This window comes from Carettochelys insculpta, chromosome 2 (assembly GCF_033958435.1).
Source record: "Carettochelys insculpta isolate YL-2023 chromosome 2, ASM3395843v1, whole genome shotgun sequence".
Taxonomy (NCBI): Eukaryota; Metazoa; Chordata; order Testudines; family Carettochelyidae; genus Carettochelys; species Carettochelys insculpta.
The window spans coordinates 83,265,150-83,290,249 of NC_134138.1; the positions used below are offsets into that span (position 1 = coordinate 83,265,150).

General features: G+C 38.1%; 1 protein-coding gene across 8 annotated transcripts in view; it reads left to right on the plus strand.

Annotated features, from left to right (window-relative positions):
* Nucleotides 1-25,100, plus strand: part of TRAPPC8 (trafficking protein particle complex subunit 8) — a 96,396-nt gene that overhangs the window by 60,466 nt on the left and 10,830 nt on the right. For all 8 annotated transcript variants that reach the window (XM_074987236.1, XM_074987234.1, XM_074987239.1 and 5 more), the window contains 11 exons: nucleotides 153-283; nucleotides 1,930-2,001; nucleotides 2,488-2,614; nucleotides 7,485-7,642; nucleotides 8,305-8,747; nucleotides 10,919-11,063; nucleotides 13,055-13,151; nucleotides 15,923-15,991; nucleotides 16,128-16,168; nucleotides 19,182-19,361; nucleotides 22,335-22,436. In XM_074987236.1, the coding sequence (XP_074843337.1) occupies nucleotides 153-283; nucleotides 1,930-2,001; nucleotides 2,488-2,614; nucleotides 7,485-7,642; nucleotides 8,305-8,747; nucleotides 10,919-11,063; nucleotides 13,055-13,151; nucleotides 15,923-15,991; nucleotides 16,128-16,168; nucleotides 19,182-19,361; nucleotides 22,335-22,436 (1,565 nt within the window). The remainder of the gene's footprint in view (nucleotides 1-152; nucleotides 284-1,929; nucleotides 2,002-2,487; nucleotides 2,615-7,484; nucleotides 7,643-8,304; nucleotides 8,748-10,918; nucleotides 11,064-13,054; nucleotides 13,152-15,922; nucleotides 15,992-16,127; nucleotides 16,169-19,181; nucleotides 19,362-22,334; nucleotides 22,437-25,100) is intronic.

Sequence of the window (25,100 nt, forward strand, 5' to 3'; positions counted from 1 at the left end):
CCTTTTCCTATTGTGAAACTAACCATGCTAGAGTATTTTTGTGATTGATTTGTTTAAGGTGAAAATTAAGTCATATTAGAAGTATATAGCATGTAATCACTTGTTGAAATATATACTCCTACATAGTGTACATAATAGCTTTTTTTTAATAGAACCAGTAACTGTGGAAGTAGCCTTTAGAAACCCATTGAAGGTTCCACTTTTGTTGACTGACTTATCGTTGCTTTGGAAATTTCAACCTAAAGATTTCAGTGCAAAGCATAATGGAGAAACAAAAGAGTTGGTGAGTAATTAAAAATGTTTAAATGTTGCCAAACTCTTTTTACAATTTTAAAATTTTAATTTAAAAATTTACTTACTGTTCTATAGCATAATATTGAGGTGTTGCTTTCATTAAAAAGTCAACAATTGTCAACAAATACCGTATATGTTACTATAGTTATTTTCTGCTATAGTTTTTTCTGGGGAGAGTGTTAAAAGCTGGCAAATGCTGAATCTTTAATGGTACCTAGCGTAAAAGTGGAAAGTATGGACATTACAGGGTTTCTAATCTTTGATTTTTAGTAAGTATTTATTTAAATTCTATATCATTAATGTTTTGAGTTATCTGTTTTCAGATAGTTGAAGCTTGGTATAACATCAGCAAGATAAAACTCTTTTTATGTAGTTTAATCTGTGCATCATATTAATTGGGTTAGGATCACTTAATCTGCATGTTTATAATTTAATATAGATTGATCTTTCTTTCACTACTCTCATCTGGCAACATTGGTAATCCAGCATGATTTTAGTTAGCCGGACATCATGGGTGTGGCCAAGTTTCTTATGGTCCCATAAAAGTATGTTTACAACCACCAGCCCTGGCTCTCGGTGTTCTGTGCTATTATTTAGACATTTACTCCTAAATGTCTTCTAAGAGCCCAGTAAGAAGTGGAGGTGTTGGTAATGCTGTTTGCCCATGGTCGGGCAAATTTTCTCGTTTGGCACTAGTCAGGTCCCTAAGGTGCTGGACTAGAGGTTCAACCTATATAATATGAAGTGTTTATAATCAAGTAATATAAATCTGATTGATTCACCTAGATTTTCAGTTTTCTTTGGCTTGAGCATAAATTGTTTTATGTAGTCTTTTTGATAATATGGATACTTTCTGATAATTTCATTTTTTTTCAGTGGCTTCATATTTAAAATAACCTATACTTACTATGACACTTTGAGTAATGTATCCTGGTGGTGGAATTTCTTCTTAAAATGACCTCTGTTGTTCAGAGGTCTGTCAGTCTTCTGAACTTTCTGAAATGCTTAGTACATTCTTTCTTTTCAAGTTGCTTTTCTGTGGAAAGGTGTTGTTTAAACTACTATCTTAATCTCAGCTGACTACTGTGTTTTACGTAATACAGTAGTCCTCCCAGCATTACTGATTGAATTATTTCTAGTCAATCATAGAAAGAGGCAACTTCGTGCTTATGGTTTGGCTACCTTTCTCCTTTTGAAAACTCCATTTTATTTGCTATGTGAGGGATTCAAGCCTATATAATAACCTTCTCTAATTCTCAATGAAATCCATGGTTCAGAGATTATCTCCCAAGATACAGTGAATCTCAAATGCACTGTTATGATGTCAATATCACAGTTGATCTTTGGAATGCTGTTCATTACTGAAGTGGCTTACTAGGCCTGGAATGCTGATTGATATTTAATTAAACATTGTCTGTCTACCTTAAATGTGGCAATACATGAAGTGTACTGGGGCTAGTCACACTTCTACAGGTCTCCATTTATAGTTTCAAATTGTGCATGGTTTTGCTGGTTTGGAGTGCCCTAAAAATAGCTTGCTGTTGGAAAAAACTAGTGTTTGTAGCAGTTCAGAAGAGCATCATTAATAAAGAAATAAAAACTTTTCAGAAAATGATTTTCCCTCTCCTTCCCCAGGCATGTGGAAATGACATGATCGGAGCTGAAGTAATAGCTGAATTCTTAATTAATAGTGAAGAGACAAAAATGGTAAGTAGATAAATATTTGTTTTACCTTTTGAGTGCACATTTTCCAGTTTGTGTATTCTAGATACTTTTTTTGCTTGATGAAAGACAAGTTTAGATATTCTATCAGACAGTAGTTCCATCTGGAATAATTTCCTTTTACTGTAGTCGTTGGTGCAGTAGTAATATCCTCTGTTTTTTAAGCACTCTTATAGCCTAATTCCAGATTAGAAATTTTTCTTTCTGAAGAAATGTTTCTTTCCTGTGTTTGATAATTTCACTACTGATCTGCAAAGAAACTTTTTTTTTTTTTTTTTTTTTTTTTTTTTTTGCACAAATGTAACAACAAAAATCTTCTGGATATTAAGCTTTAATTTGTGTAATAGACTGTGGCAACAGAAACATGATTATATAATGTGGCTAAGAATGTTTGTAAAAGTGGAACATTGAATGTAAAAATAAGTGCTTTCTTTATTAGCAACAACAACAAAATTTAACGTATCTCCACAGGCAAGACTAAAGCTCTTTCCCCATCAAACAGGGGAGCTACATATTCTGGGAGTCGTTTACAATCTTGGAACTATTCAAAGTACTATGATGTTAGATGGGATTGAGCCTTCTATTGGACTGCAAGCAGGTAAGCATATATCATTCCCCTGGGATATGGCAGAGAATCTTGGACTGTGCCCCAGAACGTTACTAAAGTCTGCAAGGTAATCAGTGGGAGCTGATGCTGAAAGAGGCAAAGACTGCTAAAATTAGTGACATATGTAGCAGACTAAAGCAGCACCTGGCGCTTCCTACCTCACTGCTACTTGGATTTTCATCTTTTCCTCCTGTTAACAATCATCAGCTTTGTTTCTTAGGCATAGTTTGTCATCAAATTATAATTTAATCAGATTTAATGTAGGACATGAAAAATTACTTCAGCCAAGTGCTTCCTAAATGTTTCAGTTGTCACCCCTTTATCCTTTCCTAAAAACATGCTATTTATATCCGATCCGCTGACTTGCTAAGTGACTAATGTATGAAAGTCACTATTGTGTGTGCTAAGTATCTTACACTACGTCTCTGCTACCCTGGAAGATTGACCAGCTCAGGATCAATCTTTTGGGTTTTTATTTTTCACGTCTAGTATGGACGCGTGAAATCATCCTCTTGGGTCGCAGTCAACTCTGTACTCCTCACGAGACGCGAGGAGTAAGGGAGGTCAACAGGAGAAACTTTTCCTGTCGACCTTCCCCAGTATGGACAGCCAAGTTAGCTGAGCGCAGATATCTTTAATTTAAGCTACGCAATTGCCCTAACTAGAATTGTGTATCTTTGGTCAACTTACTTTGCCTAGTGTAAATATAACCTTATACAACAGAAATTATAGCTTAAACTAGCCTTATTAAGTTAAAAGTGGAATTGCAGAATTTGACTGTATTTATGGGAAAAAAATTACATTACAGACTAAACTTGATTAACTTGTTAAATGCGCGTTTTTTCCATCTTGCAAAGGAAAAGTCCGTCTTAGACTTCCTTGGCCTTATATGGCAAGAAGCAGAGACAGAGAATCTCTTTTGCAGACAGTACATAAGGCACAAGTTGCTTATTTTTTCTACCTCTTGTTTGAGGCATTGAATTGATGCCTCAGCTCTGATGGTATTTCCAACTTTTCCCTGAGGAAGTAGCAGAGAAAATGGCAGGTTCCTGTTCTATAAGGGAATGAAGTCTTCCGAGGAATGTGGCATGCCTTCACTATCCCAAGTTCACTGCCTTCATTGGTTTTAACTCCGTCATCTGCTGCTAGACACAATGACACCCCAGGCTCCCATCTCTCGTAAATTCTTTTATCCCATTGCTGAGCAAGGTTGGGATCATAGATGTCTCATCAGTTGCTGGTCTCCCCTGGAGGATGCAATCCTAGAACATGTTAAGTCCTGTCTCCTCAGGCTTTTTGTATGGCTCAGTTGAGATGCAGGTTGTGGAGGCAACATTTTGTAGTGGATTCTCTACTCTCTGCTTCTCAATTTATTTTCCAGCTACTGGGATTTACTTCTATTCCCCAACTAGTTAATGGTGTGGAGAAAATTTTTATTAGTCTTATGTTGTTTAAATGCCTCCAGCTTGTTCAATCCATCAAGGCATTGAAACTAGTCAGAGGCCTCATTTATGCTTGTATTGCAGCAGATATACCAATCTGTATGGTTTATAAATGCTAATTGAGGTTCGCACGTTAAGTAAAATTTTGCCACGTGGATATTGAATTGACCATTTGTTGACATAAGCTGTAACATCCTCTCTCCAGATCAGATGTAATGGAGAGTTATCGACATTAATGAGCATATTTTGGGCCAAACAAGTTGTATGCTAATAAATTGGGTTGGAACTGGGAGAATCCACTTTTTGTAGCTTGTCTTCAGGGTACTGGTGAATTGAAGAATGTAAAAAATACCAGCAACAGAACAAACTTGAGACTCAGAGGCAGGAACAGGAAGTTCTGGGCAGGAAAGAAGAAAAACTATTGTGACTCCCTAACAGAGAGGTTCTGTGTAACTGTGACCATCCACTGTCAGTGAAATCTTGCTTACCTAGAAAACAAAAACTGTTATTTGGAAGAAAAGTCCTGAGCTGCAAGGGAAGGATTTTGGCCACACCAGAAGGTTTTGCCAGATATTTCCTTGCCTATCCCCCTCTCTAGTGGGGATAGGCAAGGAAGTATCTGCATTTCTGTGTATTCCTTGTGCTACTAAGCAAAGATAATAGCATTGGTGCTAAATCTCTGTTTAGTAACAAATTCATGACTTACTGAGTGGCTCTGACTTCATCAGCCGCCAATGCCTTTAATTGTGGAATCCTTCAAGCTAGTTAAGATATGCATATCTTCATTTTAAAGTGGTTTGCTACATCTGGAATATGAAGACAGATTTTCATCTTTAGATGAAGGAAAGAGCTGAGATTTAACAAAAACAATACATATGCGTAGAAATTCTGTGGGGGAGAATCCAGTAGCACTTTAAAGACTAACAAAATAATTTGTTGGGTGATGAGCTTTTGTGAGACAGACCCTCTTCTTCACAGCATAGGCATACCAGAACAGACTCAATATTTAAGGCACAGAGAACCAAAACTAGTAATCAGGGTTGACAAATCAGAAATTCTGATTATTGTAGCTTAGCTCTTTTACTGTGCTTATCTTCCTCCTTCCCTCATTCATGTGGAGAATCTTGGAAGACTTAAATCCACGATTTAACTTCTGTCTCTGGTGATTGCTTGTAGTTTAAACATGGAAAGTTTCTGACTCTGCAAGTGGTCTTGATGCTTGAATCCATTTTATCCATTGCCTGTATCCTTGTAGGATGAACATGGCTATGTGAAAGCGGGTGATCTTTCACAGGTTGGAGTAGTAGACAGAGTCAGCCAGTTTACTGCAACTTTTCCTATCCATTAGTTCCCTGTTGTATGGTTTCAAATGTTGACCATATGGCTCAGGTATCTGGATATCTGTAAACGAAAATTCTAGTGATAGCTAAATATTTTGGGGGGAAAAAGTAAACCTATTCTAATATAAATCTCTAGTCCTTGGGCACTAATTTTCTGCTTTTAGACATCACATTTGAGTCAGCTAATGGATTATCAAGTCCTTCCTTGAGGTCATAACATTTTACAGCAAAACTATTTTGGAAATTTTAAAATTTATATACATGCAACTAACAGCGGGAAAGAGTAACTTTCATTTTGTAGAAATACCTATTTCATATTTTTTAAGTAAATGGGTACAACTTATATGGTCCTTTAGTAGCAGTTTTCGTGTTCATATACAACAATGGTCTTCTAATCAAAGTTGTTTAATCTGGGTAGCACAACATTCACTTTCTCTTCGAAGTTGAAAATTCTATGCTTTATTAAAAATTAAATGAAAATTAATTTACTTGAATTGTTCAACCACATGATGAACTGATTGTATTTATTGTGTAATAGGGAATTTTTTTGTAATGAGAATGCAGAATCTTTCCGTCATACAATACTCTGCATTGTAAATTGATAAGCTGTCAGTTTCTTCTTCTTTCTTTAAAACTTATCTAATTGAAAAAAATATTCAAAGGCAAATCTTGTTCATAATCCATCCAACATTGTTTTGAGAAGGACAACCTCTATCTTTATCCTTCGTATAAGGCTTCCTTTTTGTCTCTTTAGATAATTATTTTATATGGAGTAAGTTGGATAGCCCTGCTTATGAGTTCCTTGGTTAGTATCTTTTACTTTTCAGTGTTTCAGAATGGCCATATTTTTAGTGAGCTCTAAGTACCTTATTTTACACTTTTTATTTTTCTTTTATTTTCAGACTTGGGGTTAGGACTGCTTCCTCATTTTGAACTTGCTTTCATAGTATTTTTAACTTCATTTTAAAATAGGTCTGTACTTTTCCAGCTCCTTCCTTCTGAACCATTTTCCATTAAATGTTTTATTCCCTAACTGTAATCAGATGTTAAGATAAGGAGTGAAAGTAATTTGCTGGCTATGCTTTGTGGATAGTCTTGGTCCAGTTCCTTTTTTAGAAGTGTTAGAAGACCCACCTAATTCTGACATGTTTCAGAGGACAAGAATTGATTAGATAAAAATTGAACCATCTTCTTTTGCTTCTTCCAGAACATTTGAGACATGGATTGTATAGAGGTGCAGATTGCAGTGCCATTACTAGTGCATTACCTTCCCATTTTATGAATACTGGTTTCTCTAGGTGACATTTAAGCTTTAATAAGCATTCTGCTCACACTTAAAATAAAAAATAATAAATGTCTTTCAAGTTGTGACAGTTTCCCCTGTCAGGCCTCTGTGCATCCTGTTGGTTTCCTATTGTGCCTCAGAGGCTCACGATGGCCCCTTACCTGCCCAGATCTTTCCAGAGGCAGGGGTCTCCACTTAGCAAGCCATTCTCATCACGGGCAAGTCTGAAATGGGGGTAAAGCAGGCCTCCTTGCAGGTTTTTGCCTGCTCCAGCAAGGTGGCCTTCTGGGGCAGGGTGAGGGGAGTCCAGACCCTCCGTCTACCCTGGACTCTGGCCCAGGGCCTCTAAGAGGACAAAAGGCAGCTGGAGGGGCTCTCGCCCCTGCCCAAATGTAACTACCTCACCCTGGGTCACTATGCCCACCACTTCCCCATGGTACCTTTTTTGTGTTGTGCAGCTCTGCTCCGCTCCCCTGTGCACCTTCCAACTCCTCCCCCCCGCTGCCCAGGGGACTCAGCTGGCCGATTAGACTCAGCTGTGGCTGACTCCTAATGAGGGCCCAGCTGCCTGCCCTAATTGGACTTACTCGGGGAACAGAGAAGCATTAGCCCACCATCCAGAATATCTGCCTTCTATCAAGTCCCTGCAGCCTACAGGTAGCAATCTGCCACAAAGTAGATCTTGTTTGGAAAACACCATAAAATTGAAAGAATTAGAGTCTGAAAAATAAATAAAAAGTAAACTGTTTTGTTCATGTAAGCTCATGGTTTCAAAATGCTGGTGGTGGTTTCAGGAAAATTTGTCTATAATGGGATGTCTGTTCGAGGACGACAGGACTTAGATATCCAAGGCCCTCGACTTAATAATACAAAAGAAGAAAAAACATCCATTAAATATGGACCAGATCGACGTTTGGATCCTATTATAACTGAGGAAATGCCCCTATTGGAGGTATTTTATATTCTCTCCTGCTAGTATTTTGAGCTCTTAGTCAAATGTTGAACTGTACTTTTATAGAGTAGTAATACATTTTTTACTTTTGGTTTGATTTTATTTATAGCATTGCAGTCTTTTGGCACTCTTGTGAAGGGGTAGACTTGTAGTGGAATACGTAAGGGATGGTGCTTGGTCCTGCTAAGAGGGCAGAGGACTGGACTTGACCTCCTGAGGTCCCTTCCAGTTCTATGAGATGTGTTTCTATTCTCTTACAGCTGCAGCAGGTTTTTAAAGTTTAGGTATCAAGTACATATAGACTCACAGATTTGTACCCTTCTTGGGAGAATAAACTCTTCTGCTGGAATTCAACTTTATTAATAAAAGCTGTAAGAAAAAAAATGCATCTTGTAAATTAGCATGTTGGTTCTCCAGTTGCAAACCCTACATTTCCCCAAAGCATGACCTTATTTCTTCAGTGCAAAGGGGGTCGGTGAAAACAAAAGTGGAACAGAAAAAGTCCTTCGTTTACCAGGGTTTATTGAGAGATTCTCTTTACTGTTAAATTTAACACTGACAAATTAAAATTTTAGATTATAAATACAGTGGTGGCTTCAGGTTATTTTCACAAATCTATTGCTATTAATTTGTCAACCTTATATTTTTTCCCCCCAATGCAGGTATTCTTTATAAATTTTCCTACAGGGCTGCTCTGTGGAGAAATCAGGAAGGCATATGTAGAATTTGTGAATGTGAGCAAGTGCCCTCTGACTGCATTGAAAGTTGTATCAAAACATCCAGAATTTTTTACTTTTGGTGGAAATACTGCTGCTCTAACACCACTGAGTCCCTCAGCTTCTGAAAACTGTAGTGCTTACAAGACTGTTGTGACAGATTCTACCTCTGTATGTACAGCACTGATGTCATCAGCTTCTTCTGTAGACTTTGGGGTTGGCACAGGAAGCCAGCCAGAGGTGATACATGTCCCACTGCCTGACTCTGTCCTCCTCCCTGGAGCTTCAGTTCAACTGCCAATGTGGTTACATGGACCAGATGAAGAAGGGGTTCATGAAATAAACTTTTTGTTTTACTATGAAAGTATTAAAAAACACTCAAAAATGTGGTAAGCCTTTAAATTTCCTTTTTCAAACTAATTAGGTCTGACATTTGGTGTCAAGTAGGTTAATGGGGTATTTAAATATGTCCAGAAATATTTAACCTAAGTGCCATAAAAAGAATACCTGATTTTTGCTATGATGAAGTAGAGCTTGAACATTAGTGGCTGTGTATGTTAAACTGAGCTCAATGCTTGCTAGATTAACTTTCTGGTTACATTGTCAAACTGCATGGAAAAATTGCAAAATACTATACTCAATAGTGAAACAAACCTCTCTGAAGTCTTAAGAAAGCACGATGTATTTGAATCAGGTTTTTGTTTTGGAAGCGCATTCGGTTCTTGATCTTGGGTTGTCTTGCCTTTTCCAGAGAGGAGAGGGTGGAGTAGTTGCTCTTGGATCCTATAAAAGTGAAGCTCTGTCCACATCAGAACCTAAAAGAGATTTTGCTTTCAGCTCAGAAGTTGGCCAGCCTTTCCAACTTACCAATTTCTTCAGCTGATATTTAAATAAAAAAAAACCAAAACCCTCTTTACAAATACAAAATAATAGCAATGTCTTTTTGCTTTCTTGTTCATCTTATTTAGTTTGCTACTCATCTGGGGAAAAGGCAGTCTTACCATTTGTGGTGTTTATGCCACTTTATTTTTCTTCTCTCCATTTACAAAATAGCAGCTAATCAGGCTAGCATAAGTAAAAAGAGGTTGCCCAACCCAGGGAGAACAACAGGAGGCTTCCAGATGTGGGTGAATTAAGCTGCACATTTATTTCCTTCTAGCTGGAACTATCTGGAAACTGTACAGTGCAGGGAGGTCAGCTTCCTGCTGTTCAAAGTCGTAGGGGTACTGTACCTTCTTCCACAGCTCCCATAAGGAGTTCTTTCCTTCATATCCTTTTCCAACGCATATTACCTGACAAGAGTAACTCCTTACACAGTGTTCCTGCATTGGGCTTGTGTCAACAGGAGCCACCAACAAAATACTTGTCTACCTCCCCCACTCCATCACTTCTTGAGAGTCCCAAATATCCACAGATCTTCTTACTTTTTTTCTCATTATAGCAGAAGTGAAGCATATTTGCATCCAGTGTCCATTCCCAGGTTTTCACGGAGCATACAAGATTCATTGGCTTGTTCTATAATGTACCCTTATTGTTCCTTGCTACTGTGACTCTACAGAGAGATATCGCTTCTCTGGTGCATTCGCTGTCCTGGCTACAGTTTTAAGGATAGCAGTAGGTAGGGGTGCTGTTCTGTAAACAGACCCTAAAGAACCACACTATCAGTTATCAGGCCCGAGTTGTCCAGAAAACATAGGGATGAGTCTTCAGAAGTCTGTAGTGAACAGAAACATTCACCTAGATGTAATTCCTATCTGCTCCTCATAGATCACAGTGGAGAATTCAGTGCTTCCAATCCTTCTCTTTAATTCCCCCCTTCCCCCCGCCATAGTTTGTCCTGGCTGGTTCTTACAGCTTCAAATAAGCCTGCTGACCTTCAGAAAATCAGTCAAGCTGCATTTTGTGTCAAGCACTTGGTTGCCAGATAAATATAAAACTTTCAATACTTAACTTGCTCCTGTACTGCTAACAGGATTAGAAATAAGACTGTTTTTTTGCTGGCATAAGTAAGGTTCTGGATGCAAGCAGGTATCAAATGTTTTGAATGCATTGCCATTTTCAGTTATTTTGGATAAAAACCACATTTTAAAATGTTCTCAAACTCAGCATGTGTGAGATTGTAGCTAATTGGTTTATAAATTGTACTTTTCAGAATACAGGCTGATATAAGGGAACTTATTGCACTAAAGGAATTAACATTTTGTTCAGTGCTGAAGTACAAAACTAATGCTTTTTAAATTGAGGTCTAATAACCGTAAACTTGTTCTAAATGTATCTGGCTGCATTTGAATCTCTGTGTTCTGGAGAACATAAATACAAGAACCATGACTTTGAGCCTTACCAGTAGTACAGGTTTTGAGGTGCCATGAACATGAGTTGTCAATTTGCTATACCTTTTATCTTGGAGTGAGGCACTTCATAGAGCCCAGGATATCTTCTCAGTGGAAGCTGAAAAAATTTAATCATCTGATTACATCTGCCTTTAAATATAAAAGCATAATTGTTCATGAGAATTTCTCTGATAACCTAGTATTGCAATTTAGAACCTGTTTCTTTCTAGTCATAGAGTATTAAGACACACTGCAGTTATTTGTACCAGCCGATCTTTGAATGTTCGAGCTACTGTCTGCAGAAGTAATTCCTTTGAAGATGAAGGCAAAGGGGACAATATGCTGGTGTTTGTGGATGTGGAAAATATTAACACTGTAAGTTTGTTTAGAAAAAGGGATTTTATTTTGCCTTTTCTGTTCTTCTACAGAGGTTTACTTTGTGGCTGCATTCCTTGATGTTTCTGTAAGCATATGCTAAGTCTACTAAAGTGAAACTTGTCTAGTTAAGTTTGTTTATTTATTTATTTATTAATGTATTTATGTATTTGTTGGCAAAATAGCTTCATTATAAGCATGACGTTCTTAGTGAAACTTGCTCAATAAAATACCCTGGAACTATTTAGTACTCTTCACTTACAAGTGGAATTTCACTAAAAAAAGTTTGTTGTAGGAAAGTACCACTGTAACTTCTCGCTCCCCCAACTATACTTTAGGAAATGTCAAATTTTATTTACCTTGAAAGGGTGTACGTTGTAAGATGTATTATACGTCTTCTTGATGCCCATTAGTTGCAAAGCAAGGGTAATGAATTCTAAATTCATATCTGAGGCTTTCCTTCTATCACACAAGTTTTTGTTTCTACCTTCGAATCAAAATGATTCAGTTCAACATTATGAACTTGGATTCTGAGTCTGCTTGCTTGCTTCTGCCAGTTTGAGAGTTTGGTTAGTAGGTGGGTTCCTGTCGTTGAAGTAATGAGTGGTGTTGCTGCAGTAACTTGATATGATCTATAGCTGTGGTTTGCAGTCTTTCCACACTACATCCAAAAAACCCAAATCTGTTTTCTTGCTATAAGCCAATATTTAGAGATTGGGCCAGGGTAAGAAACTACAGATGTGGGATTGGGGTCTTTTGAGTGGCTCTGTTGTAAGCTTGCTTCTCACTGACCCTGTAGTATGTAACTCTTGTTCAATGTAACACTGCTTTTGGTGCTGTGCTGGTATTCATTATAGAGGGAGAGGGGGTGGTAGCAGATGAAAGGAGTCTGGGAGAGATGCTCTTTTACTTTGTACCCTTACCACATCCTAATGCTTCAGTATTTTACTGATTTCTTCCCTTCAGTGGGCTGAGTACAACTCAGCGTGGGAACCAATTCTAGGTTGTTTTCTACTCAGTGCAAAACCTTCATTTTAAGGGTAGGATTTAGTCCTTTTTTGCTTTGTTTTTAAAGATGTTCTACCATTAAGGTGTAAAATATTGTAAACTAATATACAGCAGCAGTTCTGAAATTGTGGGTTCAGACCCCGAAGTAGGTTGGGATCCCTTTTGAATGGGGTCACCAAGGCTGGCTTAGGCATGGTGCAACCCAGGGATGAGGCCCAAGACCCACTACCTAAGGCTGAAGCCAGAGCTCTAGGTCTTCAGTCCTGGGCATTAGGACTTAGGTTGTAGGCCCTGTGTCTGGGACCAAAGCTCTTGAGCTTAAGCTTTGTATCTCCCTGCCCACAGCAGTAATACTAAGATTTCAGCCCTTCGCCCTCCCCCTTTGGGGTTGTGAAGTAATGGTTGTCAGAAAGGTGTCATGTTGCAGTGATGTTTAAGAATCCCTGATATACAATATAGCGTGAGGTGAGGGACTTAATTACCTTGAGGCCGGGTTTTGATCTGGCAGGATTCTGGTAATGTGGTGTCACTAGTGTGGCTTACGATTGGGTGCTACAGCAGAACTAGCTGGATGACAAGATGAATGAAAAAATGTCAGTGCTTCTCAGACCTGCCTGTCTGAGGGAATTCATCACAGGTAATGCTAAAATTAGTGAGTATTTCACTATTAAATAGATTAAACATTTCTGACGATATACCTTTGAGAGATTCTTACATGCATAAAGTGAGGCAGAAAGGTTAAGTGACTTGTCAGAAACTTTTCAAGGGGTTTATCAGGTGCAGCTAGAAATCAGCCTGCTGGCTGCTAATCACTAGACCATTCCATCTCACTAGATATTATTGGCATAGTCTGTAATGGACTGATGCCTTTTTTGAGTTTTCATGTTCTAGAATGCTGAAGCTACAATGTTTACACTAAAAACCAGAATAAAATAATTGAATGCTTTACCAATGAATTGTTAAACTTTCTCATTCTTATTTAGAGTGAAGCTGGTGTTAAAGAATTTCATGTAGTGCAAGTATCAAGTAGCAGCAAGCACTGGAAGTTACAGAAAGCTGTAAATCTCTCTGAAAACAAAGGTTTGTATTTCTTCAGGTATAAGTTACTACACATTCTGTTTAGCAAAAATATTTAAATATCGAATGAGATGGTATCACATTATGCTATTTAAATATACTTATTTTTCTTTTCTTTCTTTTAAAATAAATTTTCTTGTAGTTTTATTGACCATTTCAGAAACAGTAACTTGTTGTCTATATAAAGACATAATTGGTATACCAATAAATTAAAAATCTATGTACACATTGGGAGATCAACCTAACTGCATGGAAACTTTTCAAACACGCAATTATAGAGGCCCAAGTTAAGCGTATACCCCCATATCAAAAAACATAGTAAAATACCCCAGAAAGAGGCACCATGGCTTAAAAGCTACATAAAAGAAGCGGAGAGAGAGAAAAAGGCATCTTTTTAAAAACCTGAGCTGTCCCTTGTAGGTGACAAATCCGAGGAATTGTCCCAGATTGAATTGTCACTAGAGGAGGCTTTGGAACTAACTGATAAACTTAACAAGTCACCAAGACCAAGTGGCATTCACCCAAGGGTTCTGAAAGAACTCAAATGTGAAACTGCGAAACTGTTAACTGTGGTTTGTAACCTATCCTTTAAACCAGCTTCTGTACCAGTGACTGGAAGATAGCTAACATAATGCCAATATTTAAAAAGGGCTCTAGAGGTGATCCTGGCAATTACAGACCAGTAAGTGTAATGTCAATACTGGGCAAATTAGTTGAAACAGTAGTAAAGAATAAAATTTTCAGACACTTAGAAAAACACAATTTGTTGGGCAAAAGTCAACATGGTTTCTGTAAAGGGAAATCATGTCTTACTAATCTATTAGAGTTCTTTGAAGGGGTCAACAAACGTGGAAAGGGGATCCAGTAGATATAGTGTGCTTGGATTTCCAGAAAGCCTTTGATAAGTCCCTCACCAAAGGCTCTAACATAAATTAAGTTGTCATAGGATAAGAGGGAATATCTTTCATGGGTTGAAAACTAGTTAAAGGATAGGAAACAGAGTAGGAATAAACAGTAAATTTTCAGAATGGAGAGGGGTAGCTAGTGGAATTCCCCAAGGATCAGTCCTAGGACAAAATCCTATTCAACTTATTCATAAATGGTCTGGAGAAAGGGGTAAACAGTGAGATGGTGAACTTTGCAATCTATACTAAACTGCTCAAGATAGTTCAGACCACAGCAGGCTGAAGAACTTCAAAACGATTCACAAACCTAAGTGATTGGGCAATAAAATGGCAAACGAAATTTACTGTGAATAAATGTAAAGTAATGCACACTGGAAAAAGTAACCCCAACTATATATACAGTATGATGGGGGCTGATTTTTCGCTATAACTAATCAAGAAGGATATCTTGGAGTCCTGTTTGTCAGAGGTTGGAGATAGATGGCAGGAGAGAGATTGCTTGATCATTACCTGTTTGGTTCACTCCCTCTGGGGCACCTGGCATTGACCATTGTCAGCAGGAAGGATACTGGGCTGGATGGACCTTTTATGTTCTTAACTGGATGGGTTGACTAGTGAAGTTTGTCTCAGGTTCTGCCAATATCTCCATCTGCCTTGCTTTCTCTGTTATATTTCTTTTATTTATCACTAATTTATTTAACTTTATAGGATTAGAATGGCTCTTGACGTAATTGGTTATCTATTTCCTTTATGGGCTTGCTTACACTTGCCTCCAACTTCAAAGGGGGCATGGTAATCAGGGTGATGGGAGATTACTAATGAAGTGCTGCGGTGAATATGCAGCACTTCATTAGGCTAATTCTCCACCTCATCAACTTCAAAGTGTCAGACTTTGAATTGCTGGCATGTGTGTAGCCGCAGGCACTTCAAAGTGCCTTTACACCCCAGAATTTTGAGGAGTAAAGGCACTTGGAAGTAGCACAGGCACTTCGAAGAGCCTGCGGCTGCATGGCAGCTGGCACTTGAAGTTTTCAACTTTAAAGTTGCCGCGGGGGAGAATTAGCCTACTGAAGTGCTGCATATTCACCACAGCACTTCATTAGTAATTTCCCATCACCCTGATTACCATGCCCCTTTCTGGAGGCAAGTGTAGACATAGCCTTTGTGTTTTTAATTTAATATGCTTTAGTTTACACAAATACGTTTTATCCTTACCTGTAAATGGGCATACTTGAACATGAGTCCAGGCCCCTAGGCTTTCTGTTGCACTTTCCTTATCCATACCTGTTCCTCCTTCCTCTACTCCAACACTTCCTAGTCCAGTTTAGAAATGCTTGGAGGTAGACTGCAAATGGAGGTCTTTCGGTCATTGACCAATATTGTCAATATACCGAATAACTGTAACAGGATGGATTTTTTTGTATATGTTAGTAAGTCAGAAAGAGACTCCAAGGTAGGTAAATTCTATTATAGTCAGTAGTTGTACAGTATTGGTTCATAAATATTTTCTAAATACTCAGTCTTCTATGTTCATCGAGCTTATAGTTAGCCCCAGATCCTCAGTCTATGCTATGTCTAGGTTCCAGAGGTTTCCCAACAGAAGTCTGCTGCTCCAGGAGCCTTCTGCCCACATCCCAGTCACGAAAAAGAAAGGAAGTGTTGGCAGAGTGGGGTTTCCCAATGTGTTGGGAAAGCCTTTCCCAACAGAACTGTCACAGGAGATATGCAAATGCATTGTGCAATTTGCATATCTTTTGCCAACAGGGCTCTTCAATCTAGACATAGCCTGGGAGGTGTCCAGATGTTAGGAGAGACCGTGTAAGTAATTAGGTCAATTGGAAATACATTATTTCAATATCTTTCTTTCAGATTACAAACTTGCCAACAGAGAGAGAGGAAAACTTTGCTTCAAAGCAGTAAGATGCAAAAATTCTGGAGGTAGGTTCACCAGCTTTATTGTACGTTGGTTTGGGGTTGGATTTTCTTCAAAAGCATTTAGCTTTCGTGAAACTTAAGTACTTGCCTTGTGACTTTTCATGCAGATGAAATAACACTATTTCTTTCTCTCCTTTAGAAAAGTATATATTTGCAGACGTTGTATTTGGAAATGAGCAGGTACGTGTTATGGTATAACTTATTGGCACAACCTAGTGGTACACTTTGTCAATTTCTTAGTGTTAAATGCATGACTTGTGCATGTGACCCACTCAGACCCTTTACTGCCCAAGAAGTACAGCTCTATGGCTGTGTATACACTAACCGCCTCCCTTTCGAAAGGGGAATGCTAATGAGACACTTCAGGATATGATAATGAGGTACTGCAATGACTATGCAGCACCTCGTTAGCATAATGGCGGCTGCGGCACTTCGAAAGTGCTGCTTTCAATCATGTGGCTCGTCTACAGGGGTCCTTTTCGAAATGACCTCGCACGCGTCGAAATCGCCTTATTCCTGTAACCAAATAGGAATAAGGAGACTTTGTCGTGTGTGGGGTCCTTTCAAAATCAACACCATGTAGGTGAGCCGCATGCGATCAAAAGCAGCACTTTCAAAGTGCCACGGCCACTATTATGCTAATGAGGCACTGCATATTCGTTTATCCTGAAGGGTCTCATTAGCATCCCCCTTTTGAAAGAGGGGTGCTAGTGTAAACAAAGCCTATGTGATGATTATCTTAGCACTTCAAATTTGGACTGGTATTTTAAAAATACAAATTCTTGTACGTTAGTCTTTCTCCAGCTTCCTCAGTGTAACTAGACTTGATCACTATGGATGTAAACAATATGAGAGATGGCAGCATGAGCCAATGCATAGTGTAATGGATAATCTGGAGACCTAGGTTCTGTTTCTGTCCCTGCCTTCTTTTCATGGCACTGAGCAGTTCTTTCTACCTCTTTCCCTTCCCATCCTGTTTTACTGTTTAGTTTGTAAGCAGTTCAGTGCCTAAGACAGGGAACCCCTAATATGTTGAGGCCTCAAGATGTTACAGTAACAGTAATTTTTAAAAAAATCTAAATTTATTGATGGCTTTTAAATTTGTTTTTCTCAAAAAATTTTGTAAAAATTATCCTGAGGAGGCCTGGAATGTTCCAAGAGCATTTCGATAAATTCCAGGTACAGTTACTGTGTTGCAAGTACTGTAGATCTTTTCCTTAATTTCTAGTCCTGCAAACCCCAACTCTGATCAGTCAATCTGTAGTTTTTTGTTTTGTGCACTATCACTAATAATAATAAAGACTTCATAGTCAGAGATACCTGTGCAACTTTGTCTTCAGTGAGATTGTGTAGGTATATTGGAGGGGAGAATTTGGAAGAATCGTGTGCTTTCATAGCCATTGGGATGCTTGTCGCAAAAGGAGACTGAATGGGGAATGCTGGTGCGGTAGGAAGACTGAAGGCGAGTAGGTCTGTAGCGTTAAGTGTTGTAGTTTTATGCTTTTATGATATGGTATTGCCAGATCATGCAGGTTGTGTAGGTGTCTTCCGAATCATTCTTCAACATAGACTTGTGCTTCAAATGTGTTCACTATATCCAGACTTTTAAATGGGTATGCCTCCTTTACATCTGATTTTTTTTAAATAGTTTATATACTTGACACTTAACCAAGTTGAGATTTCACTGATACACCTTTTTAGATGTGAAAATATCCTGTGTGATGGTGCATGTAATATTGATTTAATCTTGTTTAAATGAGCATCATATTTTACTTGTTCTGTGTGAGAATTTACTGAGCTAAGAGTGTAGCTGATGGCTTCAGTCAAATTGACTATAGACAAGCCTGATTTTGCTCCCATAGAAATAAGACTGAACACTAATACAATGTTTAAGGGCATCTTCAAGTCTAAATCAGTAACATTTCATATTGAGCAAAGAGAGGAGTTCATATTGAGTCTTCAGGACACAGTTAATATTTACATGTGTATGTAAAAAATAGTTGTTTGACTTCATAGGTAGTTGAAAGGCAGAATAGTCTACAAAAGTATAAAATTAATAAGACTTTCAAATTTCAAGATGATCTCTGCTAGACAGTTTACTCTCTTATACTTCAGATCACAAATAGTAGAAAATTCATAAAGCTTTTTTTTCTTTACATTATAATGACAATTAGTAATTTTCTCTGCCTATCAGATAATACCCTACTTACTCTGTGTTACCTGATCCTGAACAAACAATTTCTCTTGGTGTCTGCTTTTTTAACAGATCACCTTTGGTAGTATTCAAACACAGACAAACAAGATGCTGATTCTTATCCTGAAATAAGGTTTAGTCAGTTCTCTTCATTTTAATGTTTTCAGTTGAACTCTTACGTGGAGCATGGAGAGTTTTTTTTTTCTTTGAAAACATGGTAATATATTTGAAAGGGTTTTATTCTCTTAGAAACATAGGCTTGGCTTTCATCGAGAGCAAACTGTTCCAGTGCAGGGGCATTTGTGTAGGTTTAAAATACTTAATTGTAAGACTTAAACTATTATGTTTCTCTCAATCTTTCAGAAAGTACATAGGGTTTGCAGTAGTTCTACTGGAACAGAATTTTGGTGGTTGTACCATTGACTTGTCATTCACAGCAGACCCTTCTACTGTCTCCTTTCTCAGTCTTTTACGTAACTTCTGTACATGCCAGTCAGGCTACTTGTCTTCTGTGGGCTGTTTGAGTTGTAGGAGTGGTGGCACTGAGAGCACAGGAGATTGTTTCTGGTATTAGTTTTGGTGTCTGGCTCCAAGCACCCAAAGAACAAATGCAGTGCCATGCTCATTTCTTGCAGCCTAGAGATTAATCTGAGGTAATTGCCTAGTAGAAACAAGGCAATTGTAAGGTTTACGTGAGTTAGCAGGTAGTTAAAGCCTGTTAAGGACTCGGTTCAACAGAGCAGGTGGTCATCTGGAATAGCAACAAAAGCCCATCATTTCCATGTTGGTCATATGACAGAAGTGGATCATCTTTATTCCCCTCTTCTACACTGGGTTGTTTGGAGCTGGTATGAAGTTAACTTCTGTGGCACAAAAGGAGTGTGAAAGCTGGCTGCTCTGCTCACCAGGGTCTTAGTAGTGAGAGACTTCAGAAGGGGGCCTAGCACAAACTTCGCTCTGTTATAGGTTCTGAAATCAAAATGTGGTGTTTCCTTATAGATAATCAGTTCAGCTAGTCCATGTGCAGACTTTTTTTTCCGAAGTTTATCCTCTGAATTAAAAAGAACACATACACAATCCAATATATTTCAAGGAGCTGCAAAACAATCTTTTGATGAGGCCGTCAGACTGATACAAAGGTGCAGCGAGGTGGATTTGAATATTGTTGTTCTCTGGAAGGTATGTATGGTCTATTCTCAATTATCCATATAATAGCTTGATTATGAAACATAATAGAAAATGAGCAATGAGATGGTTTAAATCTAATGTAGCATTCTGGAGATACCTAATTTTCCAGGTGAATATTAGGTGGTGTTTTCATTAAGCTTTAGTTTGTCTGAAAATAGGAAAATTAAGTAAATTGAAACCACAGTTGGAACAATATTAAAAGTTAGTGACATAACAGTGAATAATGAGGACCCCTTTTTAATAATGTCTGTTTATTAATATGATCCTGTTCCTGCCATATGAGCCTATGTTTTCTCTTGTCAAAATAGTAAATGAAGTTCTGGCCTCTTTGAGCCACACAATCAGAATCTTTAAATCTTTGGGCGCACAGGTAGACTCTCCCACACTTAGGCTACGTCTACACTAGCCCCAAACTTTGAAATGGCCACGCAAATGGCCATTTTGAAGTTTACTAATGAAGCGCGGAAATGCATATTCAGCGCTTCATTAGCATGTGGGTGGCCGCAGCACTTCGAAATTGACGCGGCTCGCCGCCGCGCAGCTACTTTTCAAAAGGACCCCGCCTACTTCGAAGTCCCCTTATTTCCATGAGCTGATGGGAATAAGGGGACTTCGAAGTAGGTGGGGTCCTTTCGAAAAGGAGCCCCGTCGGAACAAGCCGTGCGGCAGCGAGGTGTGTCAATTTCTAAGTGCTGTGGCCGCCCACATGCTAATGAAGCGCTGAATATGCATTTCAGTGCTTCATTAGTAAACTTCAAAATGGCCATTTGCGTGGCCATTTCAAAGTTTGGGGCTAGTGTAGACATAGCCATAAACACAAAAAATATATCAACATAACAAATAAATTTTGGCAGTATAAAATTACATTATTTGAGTCTCCATGCTAACTTTTGCATTTTCTCACTTCCACAAAGCATTAGCCTTTTCCCGCTTTAATTATGGGAGAAACTGAGGGAAAAAGTCTGCTGTTTTTTCTCTGTGGACTAGCCCATATATGTAAGATTTCCTGTTTTAGGGGATCTCTTTGTGGGTATAAACTAACTAAACATAACAATGCCCGTATGTGGGTTTGTCTTTGAGGACTGAACCCAACATCTTTGGATGTAAAAATAACCAGCTCTATCATTTTGAGGTACAAAAACATGACCTGTTACTACAGAAGCAGTACAGAGCCATAAAGGTCTTTACATGATCTAGCAATTAGCAGATAACACAGTGCCTACTTACTGCTAGTGTATAACGTGGCACTTCTGCAAGTGTTTTTTTTTTTTTTTTTTTTTTTTAAAAAGACGTAGTAGAGGGCTTTCATTGTATTGGAGACCTGAGGTCTATTCCCAGCACTCTCAAGTGAGTTTTTGTAAACTTTTACCCTTCTGTACAGTGGGTGAATCTCTGTCCCAGACTAGTAGTAATTGACCTTGATTCATAATGACACTTATGAAGAGCCTGTACTACTGAGGTCTGGTCTACAGTAGGGAACAAAGTCAATCCCAGATATGCAATTCTAGCTACACCATTAGTGTAGCTGGAATAAACATATCGGAATTGACTTTCTTCCCTTGTGTAGATTGGGGCTCTTTGGGCCCGTGCTGATGTCCCTTACTCCATGAGAGAGCATGGAGTACCAGGGTTGATGACAGAGACCAGAGAAAGCGATTTTGCCATGTCTTCACACATAGCAAAATCGAACTCCAGAAGATCAACTGCGGTATGGCAATCTTCCCGTAACTATAGACAAACCCTGTGTTTCGCACATTATTTCCATTTTCAAGTATTGACTTTTGTAACTTCTGATAGGCAGTGGTATTCCAAACAGAAATTGCAAAAGCAGTGTGATTGAAAATTGCCTTTATTTAAAACAAAGTATCTTCCCCTGAAAATCAGTGTGTTCTTCTAAAATCTGACTTCAGTGGAAGTCTTGCACTCTGAGGCTGTCTATACTAGGGAAACAATTCCATTTCGGATATGCAATTCTAGTTACAGCATTTGCCTAGCTAGAATCGGCATATCAGAATTGACTTATTTCCCTGGTATAGACCTAGCCTCAGTACTCTCCCATTGACCTCCCTTACTTCATGCAATATCCTGGCATACAGGGGTCGACTGCCGACACCAGAGAGATCTATTTTGCACTTCTGTACCAGATGTGCAAAATAGAACTCCAGAAGATCCATCCTGGCTGGCTCAGTCTTCCCAGAAATACAGCCATACCCTCAGGCTGCTGAATCAGATCTTGGAAAACTGCCTAAGACAGAAGCTTAGGAGCTGCTCAGAGGCTTGCAAAAAATCTCCCTTGAAATATTTAATATCACAAATTTGTAAGGTTTTGCTGAGTATGAACAAGACATTCTGCATTAGATGGCTTTTATGAACTTCAGCTGTGCTGAACAGTCCTGTAACTCATGCAATAGAGCTGTTCTGAATTTTATGGTTAAAGCAGTTTATGCTGCGATATCAACTCAGCGCTAACTCACTTTTTAAATCTTTAGTAGTATTGAAATAATTCTAAAAATACACCACAATGCAAGAATGGAGCAACACCGATTTAAATAAAATTGTATCTACATTGAATCCTGTGGTTTTTCACGTGAGATTTTTATTAAAGTGAATTTTATTAATTATTTTTGGGAAACACAGTGCATGCCCAGCTCTTCAGTTCCTTGAATTAGAAACATTAAGGCAACACACAGGACTATTCTACATGGGATTTATTAACTAGACCCTTAACTTTCTAATGCAAAGTAAATGCATTTTATTGGAGGGGGAAGTGATTCCTGCATTCAGAATTTTGTAAATATTTTGGTAAAGATTATGATGTACTTCAGAATATTTCTAAATAAAAGGTGGTATAAAGCAAGATCACTTTCACTTATAAAGTTTGTATTATAACAGAGAAATATTAATAATAACCTTTTGAGGTTTGCAGCACATGTAAGAAATACTAAATGTTAACTTTGTATTTAGGCTTATGTTGTGGAAGACAACAAGCAGCTTATTTTAGAAGGACAGCATCATGTTCTTCTTCACACACTAGGAAAGGAGGCTTTTTCCTTTCCTCAAAAGCAGGTAATCATAATACTTTTCTGTATTAAAAACTTCTTGTTTTACAAAAGTGTTTGGTATTTCCAAAATCTGTGTGTGTGTATGAGTGTGTCTAAGTTATTTAAATTCCTTTATAAAGGCTTCTATGGTATTTATTTTGTAAAGATCTGTATGCCATCTTGTAAGTTAAAAGGAAGTTGCTAATTTTAGAGTAATTTTAGCAATGTACTTTCAAGTCTTATGTGACACAACTATAAAAACAAAACTTTAAATGGAAGAGTTAAATCCATCTGGCTTACAACAATAGTTCTCAACCTGTTCACCACTGTGGGCTGCATATATAGCTTTGTCTGTGTTACGTGCACCACACCATATCAACACACTACTTGTACAGCCCTGAGGCTGTCACATGGGCAGCAGCTGTGTGCTGTTTGAGCTATATGTGCCCTGAAGAGCAAGGGTTGAGAACCACTGTCCATAAGAGGATTGCTAATGCTGCTACAGTGTAACACAATAATTGTTGCAGGGAGTTAACCCATGTATAGGAGACATACTTACATAGTTGCCTTAGACAAATTACTTGAGTTTTGTTGCAGGGCTAAAGTCAGACTGGATGAAAATTTTCAGTGCTCTAATGCATTGTTGTATTGAGAAACAATAAAGAAGTCAGCATGTTAGTGTAAGAAAAGTACATGGTAACATAGCAGTAATGAAACTTCGGTGAATTCTCTCTCAAGCACAACCTCCTGCTCCTGTGCCTAAATCAGCATGGTATAAAATAAGTTTGATTCTGAAATAAGGACCTTGTTTTGCTTCACTAAAGGATTAAATAAACATTCTTGAATCTTTAGTATTCTGACGTGTTCTGTGCACTAATGTGGTTTTCCCTTTAAAATTTAGCAGCATTATAAGAATTAATAGAATTATCAGAGGAAATAATTTGAGAAACCGATATACTTAATTGGGAGAGATCAATCAATAAAATCTTTCCACCATTGTAATTAATTTTTTTAGAATATTGGTTTTCACTGATCCACAAAAGCAGTTATAAAGAAATGATTGATAGGGTCTGCAACAAACTGGTGAATATCAGAGTATGCCAGTGCTGCACATATACAATCAAAGAATTAACAGTGCACAAAGCCTGTATTTACTCCAAATTGTTTGGGGTTGAGAGTTAACTTGTGTAATATTGTACACGTGAATAGTTCAATGTATTTGTGAATGTGAAGAAGCATTTAAAACAAGTAATATGCAGGATAAATCTGAGTCTCAGTAACTTTCAGATTTGCGCTGTTTAGACTTGAAATAACTGATAGGTGTTGGAGAACAACAACATGTCCTGTGGCACCTTATAGACTAACAGATGTTTTGGAGCCTAAGCTTTTGTGGGCAAAAATGGGTCCAAGTTTATGCTCCAAAATATCTGTTAGTCTGTAAGGTGCCACAGGACTTCTTGTTGTTCTTGAAGATAGAGACTAACACGGCTACCTCTCTAAGTGTTGGGCAACCTTAACTGTAGGCCTCGCTGTAATTGACTGAAAGAGAATACAAAGTTGAACCCCTGCTGTACAGGGAGAAATTATTCAACCTTAGTTTTAGGGTTTCTTGGAAGAACTGAACTATGGTAGAACAGTCATAGTGCCATTTTACTTGTGTTTCTGTGGGAGGCTTTTTTTTTTTTTTTTCTTCCCCCAGTTACCAAATGCTGCTAAGTTAAGAACATATAATTGCCTTTCCAGCAGTTGCCAGCAGGAGATTATCATCCTCAACTGAGCGAAGCATTGTAATTTGCAATGAGATTGTAAAACCAAGATACTGACAACATGGAATCCATAACAATTCCATCAGAATTTTTTTTAAATGCTTAGTGTTATCCTGCTCCTGATCATATTTCAGGATAAATAATTGCATAATACCTAATGAAGTTAAATTGCATTTGCAGCATCAAATGGATATATTTCCTTCCCTAAACTCTTGGCCATAAAATTGTGAAATCTAAGTCGCTCTTTCTTATCCTATCTGGGATAAGAGCAATAAAATCATACACTTAAGGGCACAGTTTGTACCCTGTGAAAATCAGAAAGAGATTTTTTTCCCCTTGCCTGTATGGTACTACATTAGTGCGTGTGTGCGTTACAAGGAGATAGACGTTTTTAGTTTCGTATTATGAATTAGGTTTTAGTTACTGATGGGTGTAGATTATTGGACGAGATGGATCAGTTCTCTCTTTTGGCACATCTTAGTCTTAATATTTGGTGTGCTATAAATAGAAATTATAACAGTGCTGCTATAGCCATGTGCTGTGGTCTGATGCATCTAATGTTGCTAAGCAACATTGGTTTTAAAAAACATGCTTCATGTGCAGTAGTAGTGTAGGAGTCTTTTAATGAACAGACAGTTCTGAATCTGTTTGTCATTGGCTTTCCTCCCCTCATCCAAGTGTACATGTGTGAAACAGCTCTTGAGAGAAAAGCAGAATAAAGAATGCCAAATGTAATTCATTCCTTTGAGTAGCCAAAATAAACGGGGTGTTGGGAGGAAGAAACTTGGCCTGATGCGACTGGGTTGTTAAAGAACTAAGTGACACAGAGCAGCCTCTCGTACTAATATGAAGCAGAAGGTAGAGTTCACAATTTGTGAATATAAACTGAGGTAGCTTGTGCCAATGTAGCTTCATATATGGCA